At 38.9% G+C, this 14292-nt stretch overlaps 1 protein-coding gene across 1 annotated transcript in view; it reads left to right on the plus strand.

Annotated features, from left to right (window-relative positions):
• Positions 1–12885, plus strand: part of TAF2 (TATA-box binding protein associated factor 2) — a gene marked incomplete at both ends in the record, with an annotated part of 69924 nt that extends 57039 nt beyond the window's left edge. Inside the window, 2 exons of the mRNA XM_080695233.1 lie at positions 1040–1162; positions 12629–12885. Coding sequence (XP_080551359.1) covers positions 1040–1162; positions 12629–12885 — 380 coding nt within the window. The remainder of the gene's footprint in view (positions 1–1039; positions 1163–12628) is intronic.
• Positions 12886–14292: the final 1407 nt, after the last annotated feature.

The raw sequence follows: 14292 nt of genomic DNA on the forward strand, positions 1-14292 counted from the left end.
TAAGCAGTGAACTTTGGGGCAGAGGTGTTAAATGACTTGCTCTGGGTGACAAACTGAAGTTATAGCCAACTAAGGGTGAGACTCACATCCTAGGGCTTTTTCAGGTTAAAAGTGAAAGGTTTGATACAGAGAGATAAAGTTGCTCTGAATGCTTTTCTGTTATTTGATAGGTTTGGTATCAAAATCTGAAATCTGGATTCCTTCTATATGCTATTCATATTATACCATTAAATTATTTTAACTGTCTTCTGTAGTTCCTAAATTGTTTTGATCTACTTTTTGGTAAATATTAGAGTAAAATTTATTAGCAGATTTGGGAAGGAATAGGCAAACTTACTTTTTGCAAAATTCTGCATAAAAATAAAATACATGAAATAGTTCCTGTGCTAGAATATAGAGTCTAATTTATGTGTTCAGCATGTTATTCAACTCATTACCTCTCTTGATTGTTCTTAGCTTTCTTTTTTAAAGGGGTCTTTTTTTTTTTTTTTTTTTTTTTTTTTGCTTTTGCTTTTTTGTCTTTTTGGAACCAGGGATTGAACCTGGAGCGCCAAACCTGTAAAGCAGGCACTTTGCCACTGAGCTACATCCCGGCCCCACCTCACTTGATTGTCTGTTGTTCTCAGATTTAAGCTTAGAGGACCTATGACAAATAATTAAATGAAACCTTTATTTTAAAATGGTATTCTTGCTGGGTGTGGTGGCGCATGCTTGTAATCCCCACACTTGGGAGGCGGAGACAGGAGGATCACACAGGTTCGAAGCCAGCTTCGCTGGCTTAAGAGACCCTGTTTTCAAAATAAAAAAAAATACAAAATAGGTTTGGGAGTGTAGCCCAGAGAAGGGTTTCCAGGAACCCCAGTACCACCAAAAAAATAAATAAAATAAAATAAAATAAAATGGTATTCATTTTATTATAATATTGTGGTTGAACTGTCTTGGGTTTTAAAGCTAACTTGTAAAAAACAAGTCAGGCTGTTTTCTGCTTTTAGGAAACAAGGAAAGAAATCTGTCTTTTCCTTTTTCTTTGGCATTTTAGGGCTCTCCAAGTATCGGCCAGGTAACTCCCGATCTGCTCTGATGCCCCAGCACCCGTCAGGCGGTGACAACTCGGCCACCACAAAGCCCCCGTGGAGCATGGAACTCGCACGTAAGGGCGCAGGTAACATTAGTTAGCACCATCATTGTTAGTATTTTGTTCAAATGCAGATCTCTATAAACTTCATAGGATTACTTTATTAACTTAAAACTACTTTAAAAATAGACATCTTAGGACTTTCTTTTCTTACAATACTTTGGCTTTACATTATCCAACCGTAAAAGCTGTTTTAAAATAGGCATTTTGGGCTGGGTGTGGTGGCACATGCTTGTAATCCCATGCATGGGACAGGAGGATCGCAGTGAGGCCCTTTACAACTCATTAAGACCCTGTTTCAGAATAAAGAATAAAAAATGGGACTAGGGGTATAGCTCGGAGGAAGAATGCTCCTGGGTTTCATCCCCAGTACCGCCAAGAAAAAAAAAAAAATAGGCATTTTTCTATTTCAAAAGAAATTCAGAGATAGGGGACGTAGTTCAGTGGTAGTAGCATCTCTACATTGATCCCTAGCTCTGCAAAAAAAGAAAGAAAGAAAGAAAAAAAGTTTTGTTAAGTTATAAAACTTAACAAAACTTTATAAAAGCAAGAGCAACAGCAAAAAAAAAAAAAAAAAAAAACACCCTTCTTTATGCCATTATATATTCATTAAGTAACATTTTGCTTTTTCCCTGCAGTGGTTCTAAATATTATGGCACACACTAACTTCAGTAGAAACCATTGAACCCTAGTCATTATACCAGTATGGAAAACAGAAGCCAGCCCCTTATTTTCCCCCAATTTTGATTGGTGATTCATTCATAGACTTAGTGCTATACCTAGAAAACTTTAATGTGTTCTATCTTTTAAATTATTCCATACTAATCAGGCCTAAGTTATGAAAGATAATTTAATCAGATGTGTTTGGTGCCTATTCTGTTTTACATGGGCTTTGCTTATTCTGTTCTTCTCTTGCTTACAAAGAAAAGGTTATAGTCCAAACAGAGATTAAATCTTGGATGTTCATGAACTGCCATGGAACAAAGATTCAGTCTTCCAAGTTTTCAAGGAATAGGGAGTGAAAAACTAGATAAATAAGCAAAAGCATTTTTAAAGGATGGTTTTTCCAAAAGTCATCAGTTAGACTTTAAAATCCATCAACTTCTGATTATGTTCCACCTGATAGATTTTGCTTATATAAACCGTGTTTTTGTCTGATGTAAACAGAAGAGTGCTGTTTATTGAAATGAGGAGCTTAGGGATCATTGTGATTAATAGGAGGCTTCAAACAAAAGTGACACCTCAAAATATTTTGATACCGAGACTCTGGACTATTGCTTGTTTGCTCTATCCATTTATTGTAATAGTTTCATACAAAATATGTTTCAGAAGAAAGGGAGTTGGAGACATTGGCGCTTACTCTGATGGATGAATTTCTTGACCCTTGCTGGTTCTGGATTCTCTCGCTGGTGCTAGGGATTGAACTCCAGGCCTAGTGCCAACTAGAAAAGCACTCTTCCACTCAGCTGCATCTCTGGGCCTTGTATTTTCTTGATTTTGTTATTCGTTTTTGGCATAATTTTGCTTTATTATCATTATACTTCCTAAAATTTTACTAGCCACAAATTTTCTACATTTTAAAAAGCTACAGCTGGGTATGGTGGCACACACTTATAATCCTTGTACTTGGGAGAATGACAAAAGAGGGTCATAGGTTTGAGGACAGCCTCAGCAACTTAGAGAGATTCTCAGCAACCTAACAAGACCCTGCTTCAAAACAAAGAAAGGGCTGGGGGTGTAACTTGGAGGTAGAATGTCCATTGGTTCAATTCTCAGTACCAAAAAAGAAAAGGAAAAATGTTATAGTTTAAAGTTATTTGATATCGTTTGAAAATGATACTTCTGCCTGCTTTCCTTGCCTATAAAAATTTCTGATTCAATTTCCAAGAATAAAATTAATTCCTGTTCTAAGAAGAATATGAACACATTGGGCTTTCTTGGTGACATAGCCCATTAACCTGTGTAGAATCACATTTTAACACATTTTTGCGCCCACTAATATGCTTTTGTATTATGGTTCCTCACTGCTTTTAAAAAATACATTGTGGTGTGTGTGTTTGTGTGTGTGTGTGTGTGTTTTACTGGAGATTGAACTCAGGGGAATACTACCTCTGAGGTACACCCCCAGCTCTATTTCGTGTGTGTGTGTGTGTATGTGTGTGTGTGTGTGTGTGTGTGTGTGTGTTATGGGGAATGAAACTCAGGGGCTTCCTACCTCCAGGCTACACTCCCAGACCTATTATATATTTGGGAACAGGGTCTCAGTAAGTTGCTGAGAGCCTCACTAAGTAAATGAGGCTGGCTTTGAATCTGTGTGGTCCTCCTGTCTCAGCCTCCCAAGCACAGGGATTACAAGGGTGTGCCACCAGGCCCTGCTCTCAGCCCCATTTTTTTTTTTTTTAACAGAACTTGGTTTTATTTATCCTTTTTTAAAAATTTTTTTATTTTTTAATTTATTTTTTATTGGTACACTGTATTCATACATCATAATCGTATAAATAAAACTTTTGTAGACATACATGCACACATCACCCAGTTAGCCCCTATTCGATCCCCACCTCGTTCCCTCCCCATCCCTCCTTCCCATGCTTGGCTTTGTATTTGACATCTAGTATAATAGCAATTTATCTAAAATTAACAATGATAATCTTACATAACAGTTTCATTTGTCTGATACCAAGCTTTTGATGACTTAAAGATATCATTTCAATATTTCTTTTTGCTTTCTTTCTTACCAGAGAATATTTTGTTCTTTCTTTTTTTTTTAGGTGAAACTGTCACACATTTATTTATTTATTTTTCAGAGAAAATCTATCCTAATATGGAATATGGACTCTAGATACCCAAAACGATCTCAAAAAAGAACAAAGCTAGAAGATTTATATTTTCTGAATTCAAATGTTATAAAGCTACAATAATTGAAACAGTGTAGTACCTTTATAAAGGCAGATATATAAACCATTGGAGTTAAATAAAAGCCTAGAGATAAATTCTTCCATATATTGTCAAGTTATTTTTGACAAGGTTTCCACAGACATTTGGTGGAGGAAATAATAATCTTTTAACTAAATATTGTTGAAAAATAATAATTACATGAAGAAAAATAAAATTGGACCCTCACCTATCACCATATACAAATATTAACTCAAAATAGATAAAAGACCTAAATATAAATCTTAAGACTATAAACTTTTAGGAGAAAATCTGGGTCATAAAACCTCACAACATTGAAATTGGCAGTGTTTTCTTGGATATGATTTCAATGGCACAGGCAACAGAAGGGTAAACAAACTCCCTAGAATATAAAAAAAATTGTATATCCAAAGACAATGTAAACAGAGTTAAAAGTTACTGATAGAATGGGATAAAATATTTCCAAATGCTATATCTGAAGGTATATTAATATTCCAACTAGAAATCCTAAAAATTAGCAACAATAAAAGCAAACAATACAATTTAGAAATAGGTAAAAGACTAACATAAATAATGAATCTCCATAGATAGCCAATCTTAGTTGTCTGTTGGATGGAAAATCTTTTTTCTCTGGTTCTGGTGTGTGTTACCTATTTCTTCTTTGTAGTTAATCTCTTTGAGTATTTTCTCTAGCGCTGGTTTTGAAGACATAAATTCCTTCAGTTTCTGTTTGTCATGGAAACTTCTTATTTCCCCATCTAATTTGATAGAAAGTTTTTCTGGGTAGGAAATGTTTGGCTGGAAGTTGTTTTCTTTCAGAGTTTGGAATATGTTACTCCAAGCCCTTCTGGCTCTCATGACTTGGTTTGGGAAGTCTGGAGTGATTCTATTTGGTTTGCCTCTGAATGTCACTTGGCCTTTTGTTTTTGTTGCCTTTAAGATTCTCTGCTTGACTTCCACATTGGTCATTTTGACAATTATGTGGCATGGGGATCCTCTTCTCCGATCCTGTCTAAAGGGAGTTCTATAAGTTTCCTGGACCTATGTATCAACCTCTTGCTCTATGTTTGGAAAATTTTCTGCTATTACTTCCTTGAAGAGATTGTTGATCCCTTTGGTTTCACCTTCTTTTCCCTCCTCTATTCCAATTATTCTTAGGTTAGCTCTCTTAAAATGGGCCCATATTCTTCAATATCAGATTCCTGCTGTCGGATTTTTTTTTCTAAATTAGAAACTATGCGTTCATTTTTGGAGTGATCATTTTCTAGGAGAGAGGTTCTATTCTCTATGTGGTCTAATCGGTTGTTTATACTTTGAATTGAGGCCTTTACTTCATTGATTACATCCTTTATCTCTTTTTGGCTCTCTCTGAATTCTTTTCGAAACACCTCTATTATTTCTGCAATTATTTTCCTGATTTGATCTTCTAGAAATCTCTAAATTTCTGTTTTATCAGGTTCTGATGTTGTGAGATTGTGGGCATTCACTGCTCCATTGTTATTTCTCTTTCTTCACTTAAGGTGCTCTGGATCTCTAGTCTGTGGTATCTCAGTCACCACTACTCCTTTACTGGGTTGTATCGCAAAGTCTCAGACCCTGGGATCAATCGAGGCTGCTTTAGACCATGGGGGGTGCCAGGCTGGGCGTTCTCCTGCATGGAGTTGTGACTATAGTGTGATATCTCTGCCACCGCCACTCCCCCACTGGGTCAAGTCCCTGGGAGTACAGTACTGGGATTTCTCCTCTAGGGGCCACAATTTGACTCACTGTTGTTGAGTGCACAGATGGAGCTGTAGTGGACTTGGTGAATTCGCTGCTGCTGCCGCCAGTGGCAATATGGCACCACTGCTACGCCCTCGGCCGTGAGGCTGGCGTATTTCTTCTCTGTTTTTGAGCTCCGCTCTGAGTTCCTGCAGAGTGCGCTGAGCCCAGCCCCTAGGAGCTTTAGACGCTCCCTGCGCCAAAAAATCTGCCGAATTCCTCCCGGCTGATCCGCAGCGGCTCACCTCTGCTCGCTGTCCACCGCTCCTCTCTGGAGCCTGGTGGGCTGTTGAGTGCTTTGGTCTGGTGCCGTCTGGTGAACTCTTCGCTGCCGCTGGCAGTAAGGCACTGCTGCCGCGTCCCTGGGCATGAGGCCGGCGTATCTCCTCTCTAGCTCTGAGCTCCGTTCTGAGTCCCCCTCCTCTCTGGAGCCTGGTGCTTTTTTGTTTCTCTGCTGATGGTGTTTTCTGGTTATAAAAGGCGCTGATTTTGTGGTAATAGAGATTGGTTGTTAGCGGGGCTCGTAAGCCCTGCTTTTCTCCGTCGCCATCTTCAAGGAAGTCCTTGGCAGCCCTACTTTTTATTCCTTATTTTGAAACACGGTGTCACTAAGTTGTAGAGGGCCTTACTAAGTAGCTGGAACTGGCAGAGAATCTGTGATTCTCCTGTCTCAGCCTCCCAAGCACTGGGATCACAAGGGTGTGCCACCAGGCCTTGCTCCCAGCCCTACTTTTTATTCTTTATTTTGAAACACGGTGTCACTGAGTTGTAGAGGTCCTTACTAAGTAGCTGGAACTGGCAGAGAATCTGCAATTCTTTCTCAGCCTCCCAAGTACTGGGATTACAAGAGTACGCCACCATGCCGGGCTGGGAGGTTTTTTTTTTAATCCCTCTTTAAAATAATGTAGTTTCTTCCTCATTTATTCATGAACTGAGATGAAGTCTCAGATGCCCTAGACTTAGAAGCAGGAGGCCAGGTGACAGTTTAGAATGGAGTGTTGCAGACCTCTTCTAGGAGGGAGAGCAAAGGAATAAGGGTGAAATAAAGAGGAGGTGAAACTGGTAGGTAGAGGGAGGGAATGGTTTTACCTTTTAAGTGCCCCTTCCCAATTTTCTACTTCCTTGCATATGATAATAAAAGGGATAGTTTATAGTTTAGGGTGTTTCAAGCCGGGCGTGGTGACTCACACTTGTGATCCCAGCATTCGGGAGGCTGAGACAGGCGGATCTCAGTTTGCAGCCAGCCTCAGCAAATTAGCCTTTGCAACTCAGTGAGACCTTGTTTCCAAATAAGGAATATAAAATAGAGCTGGGAGTATAGCTCAGAGGTAGAAGACTCTTGGGTTCTGTCCCCAGTACCGTAAAAAAGAAAAAAAGTAAGTATTTCATTTGTTATAGATTATATACGTATATATTATGCATAATACATATAGTTTTATTGGTGGACAAATATATTTTTATTTAAGTTTTCTTTATCATTCTTAAAAACTTTCCCAGGCATATTCACTGTGATAAGAAGTACAACTTCCTTCCCATGTGGATCATAATCCCAGTCAGATTTGGGATACAAATGATTTTACTTTCACAACCATAATAATGTTGCTATACCTAAAAATTTTAATAATTATTTCATACTATTAAGTATGTACTCACTGTGTAAACGTCAGTTGACTCATAGATGTAATTTGTGGTACTGGGGATGGAACCCAGGGACATTCTACTTCCGAGATACACCCTCAGTCCTATTTTAGTCTTTATTTTGAAATAGGGTCTCACTGAGTTGAAAAGGACTTCACTAAGTAGCTTAGGCTGCTGGCAAACCATGACCCTCCTGTCTCAGCCTCCCAAATGCTGGGATTACAAGTGTACGTCACCATGCCTAGATTGATTATTTTATTTTTGATCATTAATTTGTTTAAATCAGCCAGTTGAGGTGAAAGACCTATAATCCCTTTACTTGGAGGGGCTAAGGCAGAAGGATAGCAGGTTTGAGATCAGCACTGAATAACTTAGCATGACCTTGTTTCAAAATAAAAAGGAGTTGGGTGTAGCTCAAAGATATAACCTGCCCCTGGGTTCATTACCCAGTACCAGTAAATACATTTTTAAAAAATCAGTATTTACCTAAGATCCACATTTGCAATTTATTAATATATCCTTTATATCTTTTTTAATCTAAAGTTTTCAGTGCATATCTTTTCCTTCTTTTGAAATGTTAAGGAAATCAGTTTTTTTTTAAATCTGTAGTTGTCATTTATATTTTGCTAGTTGTATACTCATGGTATAATGAACATATGATAAATCTCTGCGGTTCTTGTAGCTTTCTAGTTGTATCTAGGAATGGATTCAGACTTAGGGATTACAAGCGTTCATCACCACGCCTGGATTGATTATTTTATTTTTGATCATTAATTTGTTTAAATCAGCCAGATGAGGTGAAACGCCTGTAATCCCTTTACTTGGAGGGGCAAACTGTTCGTGTGGTCTTCCACCTAAGCATGCAGTGTCAGGCCGACTCCTGCTATGAGGGCAACCGCTATAGATAGATCTAGATCCATTTATTCAGTAAGAGTCACATGGTGATGATATTCTAATCAACCTTTTGTTTGTTTGTTTGTTTGTTTGAGAAACTGGGGACTGAACTCAGGAGCACCCACAGCCCTATTTTTATTCTTTATTTTGAAGCAGAGTCTCAGTAAGTTGTTGAGGGAGAACCTCACTAAGTACCTGAGGCCGGCCACGTACCTATGATCCTCCTATCTCAGCCTCCCAAGTACAGAGATTACGAGCATCACCACCATGCCCAACTTAATCCTTTCTATTTTATTTATAAGATGGATTGTTTGTAAGCAGCTAAATTCTTCTTCATCTTACACATGTAAATTACATATAAAGTCAAGATAAGAGTTTGACTTATTTAATAATTTTCAAAATAATGAGTTGGTTGTTTGAGATCCTCCGATCATTTTTAGTCCATTACAGTTATTCTCCTTAATGGTGTTCACATTGTTTTATCTTTGGACAGTAAGGGCCTTTTGAGTGACTCCTGACTCTGCAAGACTTTCACCTTCCTTGCTATTGTACCTTGATATTTCAGGCTCATGTAAATATTCTGACCCAGACCAGGACTCAGCCATTTATCACAGGAGACTTGCTTCCTAGTAGCTGTATCCTTGGAGCTAGCTAATTCATTGTCTTAATAGACCTCACAGAAATCAACCGAATCTCAAGATTTGTAATCAGTATATACTTAGTGCAAATTCTTGGGTCCCCAGACGAGGAATTGGAATCATTTCTTAAGTGGTTGTAAATATTTCTTGGAAGAGAGTACAACTACAAATACTTAGTTGTCCATTTGGCCCTCCCCTCTGCTGGGAAGTACAAGTTCCAATATAATTATTGGCGTTTCTGCAATCCAAGTAGCTTGGCTGGTGTTTAGGATTGTGTGCTGCAACCTCTCTCTGCAGAGAAGGACCTCAGACTCCCAAGAATGCAGGCAGCCAACCAGAAAGTTGCAAGTCTGTTCATGTAGAATGACTTAACAGTGAGCTTGGGGTTAAACTGTTCGTGAGTATTTAAAGTCTCTTATTACCTGGCTCTGTGTTTTGGTAGGTGTGAGCCTGTTTCCCAGATGTGTAGTTGAGAACATATTCATGTAATTCATGTAAAATGAAGTTAAGATTATATGGGAGTACATTTGACAAATCTTAAATAGTCTCTCAAAATGTTTTCTAAAGAATTTCTAGGTACCAGTGACTACAGAAGATACAGATACCCTAAACTTTTTCCTTTATATAAATATTTAGTTTTTGCAGTAGTACTATTATTGGCTTTTTCAATAAGAAACCATAAATATAAAAATATTTTGTGATAGTAAAATGTGAGGATAGAAACTTTGCCTTCCTTATTCTTCTGCTGTAAAATATTGGAGCAGTGCCTGATGAAAAAGTGTAGTAGTCAATAAATACCAATCGAATTAATGCTCTGTAATAGTTTTTGTGTCTATCCCTTTCCTCTCAAAATCAGTGATCATCAAATTATATTTACTTGGACTGAGTTCACCCAATATCCTATTTGAAGAGAAATACTATGTAATTCTGTTACATTCATTCATTCATTTGTTTAGAAAGCTTTGTCCTGGGGGTTAAGTAAGGGATATTAAGTACTATATATATATAGGTCATAAAGAAGAAAAAGACAAACTGCTTGTCCTCAAGGAGCTGTCAGTCTAATGGAAGAGGCTCAGATAAATACTTCAGTGTGTCGACATGCAGGTCGGCGGCAGAGCGTAGAGATTAAGAGCAGAGACCTGGAGTCGGGCTCTTAGGTTACCTCAGATCTGCCAGTACCACCTTGAACAAGTTATTTCATCTCTCTGTGTTGGGCCTCACTTTCTGAATCTGTTATATACTGTGGGAACATAAAGCAAATAATTCCTTATGGATAGCTTGGGGAAATGTCCCAGAGAAACAGTTGAGTAAGTTTTAAATGATTAAAGAGATTAGCATGGTCCTTCTTTTTCTCCTCTACACTACAGCTTTACCCTTAATTCTTTGAGAACTTTGCCTCTTGGGCTCTTCCTCCAAACTAATTTAAGTCCACTATTGTGCTCCAATTCTTTGGCTCCTGTGTACTTCTTTCTTTGCAAGTTTGTAAGTTTCAGGAGGGCTGAATTCTGTCCAGTTCTTTGCTATTTTCCCTAGTCCTAGTGTAGTTTGTTTTTTATTAAATAAATGTGTGTGTCAGACAATAAATAAAGGAAGGGCATTCCAAGCCTAGGAAATAGCATTTGCAAGTGCATTGCTATGTGGGGGCCGGCCTAGGGTGTCTAGAGAGGAAGTGGGTAGAGGAGGTTGGAGAGGTGACTTCAGGACACATCATACAATTTTTAGAAAACATCTGTGGTGATGCCTGTTTTGGTGAAAACAATGGTTTAGGAAAAAATTTGGATCAAAAGTAGTACTGAGAAAGTACTTTTTAAAAAATAAAAGAAATGGCTACATTGAATTCTTAGTAAAAACGTTTGTTTGCCAGCTTGAATTTAAAATATGTTATTTTCAGAAAATGCGACACTGAGTCCAAGGCTTTCATTCTGTCAGTAGGACCAAGAGAACTTTTAAGCAGTTGTCATTGTCAGTGTTATTTTTAGGAAGATCACTGTGCAGCAGGGTTTGCCAACCTGGACATAATTGATATTTTTGAGATGATAATTCTTTGTTGCAAGAAGCTATCATGTACATGTTATGATGTTTGGTAGCATCTTGGCTTCGGTCCCCTGACATTTTGCTTCCCTCCCAAGTTGTGACAACCAGAAAGGCCTCTAGATATTGCCATATAGCCTCTGGGGAATGGGGGACAGGTCGCCATGGTGTTCTGAACACCTGCTGGGCGGCTATTTGAGATGTGGGTTAGAGTCTCAGACACCTCAGGCAGAGGGACCAGCTAACAGGAGACTAGTGTTGTATCTGGGCGAGATGAGGGGGTTTCAGTTAATACATTTGCAGGCTGGGCTGGGGTAGGGACAGATTTAAAAGGTGCTTGTGAGAACGAACAAGACGTAGATCTGGAAGGGATGAGATTTGAAATGAACCTTAGGCTTTTTCCTTAGTTGAATGCATCTAGAGCAGGTTTTTAGAGCATGGTCTATGGATTCTAGGCCCAGGCGTCTGGAACAAGAAGGACATTCTGATACACTAGAACCTGAAACTATTATTACAGGATCCTTGGCTGACATTGTTAGAACTGGAGGCAACCTTCAAGGACATTTGTATCTACATTTTCAGATGAGGAACTAAGCTCAGAGAGATAAAGTACCTCCTGATGACAGACAGTGTAACCTAGTCTAGGGCACAGGGCTCCTGCTTCTCAGTTCCTTTCTTTTTTACTGGTATTACTCCTGTCTTCACATAGATACATTCCCTTTATAGCCGCTCCCACTTTTGGGGGTTCCTTGAATTATGTATATTGAATCTTCTTAAATAATTTACTTTTGACTATCTAGAATTATGTTAAGGAACTATTAGAATGTTGGATTTCCACTCAAGTATAATGGCTAGTAACTAGCTTTCGTGTGTATAAATGGTTCTCTAAACGTCACAAATAAAATACTGCCATTCCCCCGCTATACAGTATTGCAGAACTCTGTTTGGAGGAGCTGTTTTCATTGATTAATGTAGGCTTTAACCTGTAATACACATGTAATCATTATACTTCTTCTTATTATTATTATTATTATTTATTTATTTATTATTATTATTTTTTTTTTGGTGGTACTGGGGTTCCTGGAAGTCCTTCTACCTCCGGGCTACACTCCCAGACCTATTTTATTTTTGGAAACAGGGTCTCTTAAGCCAGCGCGGCTGACTTTGAACCTGTGTGATCCGCCTGTCTCTGCCTCCCAAGCGCGGGGATTACAAGTGTGCGCCACCATGCCCGGCATCATTACACTTATGATCCCAGTACTTAGGAGGCTGAGACAGGATTGCAGATTTGAGGCTGGCCTTAGCAGCTTGGCTAGCTCCTCAGCAACTTAGCAAAGACTTTGTTTCAAATAAAAGGGGCTGTGGGTGTAGCCATGAGGTAGAATGTCTCAGTCTCCTAAAAGATGACTTGGCCAACCTGTTGGTAGATGTCATAATTTACCTAACACAGATATTCAACATCCTGGCCCAAACATTGAAAAGTCAAAGTAACTCGAGTGTCTTCCTTAGCTACTTCTCCCATTTCCAAGGGAAGAGGTAAACATTCAGGAATCCCCCTCCCCACAATGTAGCCACCTGGCTCTGAGCAGAAGTTGATGCGGTGTTTTTATCGTCGAAGGTAAAGAGCCGTCCCCTCTGGAGTCGAGCTTGCACGCGGCTGCCCCGCTCTCGGCATTTTCCAAGGAGTCCACGTCTTCCAAACACAGCGAACACCATCACCACCACCACCACGAACACAAGAAGAAGAAGAAGAAGCACAAACACAAGCACAAGCACAAGCACAAGCATGACAGCAAGGACAAGGACAAGGAGCCCTTCACCTTCTCCAGCCCGGCCAGCGGCAGGTCCTTCCGCTCCCCGTCCCTCTCGGACTGAGCGAGGCACGGAGCGCCCGCTGCAGAAGGACCCGCGGGGCCGCAGCCTGGGCCTCCCGGGAGCCTGGACAGGGCGAAGCTGCTCCTCTGCGGGAATCCAAAATTTATTCAGTGCTAGACGCTTACATTCTATTATTTATACAGTTGGGATCTAGTGAGGAAAGCGTGTTTAATGGTTCTGGTTAAACGATTTCATCAGTTGTTTCTATTTCAAACACACATACACACAGCAAACTGCGTCTCACAAAAGCCCTCGTCCCTACCGCAGTGCCCGTTCATATCATGGTCTCAGTGTGTACTGCCGGAGTCGGTTGTTTGAAAGCCTCTGATGGATGCCAGGGGCAGAGTTATGTTTTAAACAGAAGCAACTGCCAAGTCTGTGGCGTAACCACTATTTCCAGTAAAATATTTGTAAAATACATTTGGAGCTACCGAAAGGATAGAGGCTTTTCTATACAACTCTAATCTCTTGCACTATTTTTTTGTGTTAACAAGTTAGGACCATAATTTTATGAACACAGAATATATTTCTTCTTTCCCTAAAGTGCTTAAAATTTTTTAAAAATGTCCTTTTTTTAAATAAACCAGAATAAATATCTTTTGATAGCACATCTGGTGATGATGATGTTGGAATTTAGCAGAACTACCAAATCCACAATTGTTCTCAAATCAGGATGTTTAAATTATAAGTTTTGTTTTGTCTTCCATTAAGTATAAATGAGTATGTTCATATGTAAAATATGTTTTGCTAAGTGTGGACTATTTACCCATCCAGCTAATTCTTTCTAAAATTGTATAAAACAAAGTATAATAAAGGTGAGTTTGTATGTTGTTTATTAACTTGGACATAGATAGTTGGGGCCTCTTGAGAGTTTACCAGAAGAATTTGAAAACTCATATGAAACTACTTAGTTTCATAGTTTAATCGTGTGTATGGTTGTGTGCTTTTGTTTTTATTTTTAAATTTACCAGCTGCTTTATTCTTTAAGAATGTTTCCTATCCATTTTTTCTCATTTCCATTATCATTAAAAAGTTAGACAATATATTCGTTCCCAGAATAGATATTTCAAAAGGAATTCAGTACTGCTGGACTTTTAAGTATACTTTTAGTTGTATTTAACTTGTTTAATAAATAACTTTTTTAATTGATCATTTTACCTTTGTGTCTTTTCTTTTGCTACCTTCCTTTGTGTATATGTGATATATCCCTCCACATTCTTGGCAGAGTACTTTGTAAGCAGGTTTGCTTTGAGAGCAAGGATCACTTTAGTGGTCAGAGGTGGGGTAAAAGTGTCTCAACAGAAGAAACAATATCTTCAGAGGCATGGAGCAAAGCAAGGGCGTGTTCAGGAATTAGAAAGCAGTGGAGTCGGCTGGGGTGAGTGCAGAGGGAGTGAGATCAGATGG

The sequence above is a fragment of the Muscardinus avellanarius genome (genome assembly GCF_963383645.1).
Source record: "Muscardinus avellanarius genome assembly, chromosome: 4".
NCBI lineage: Eukaryota > Metazoa > Chordata > Mammalia > Rodentia > Gliridae > Muscardinus > Muscardinus avellanarius.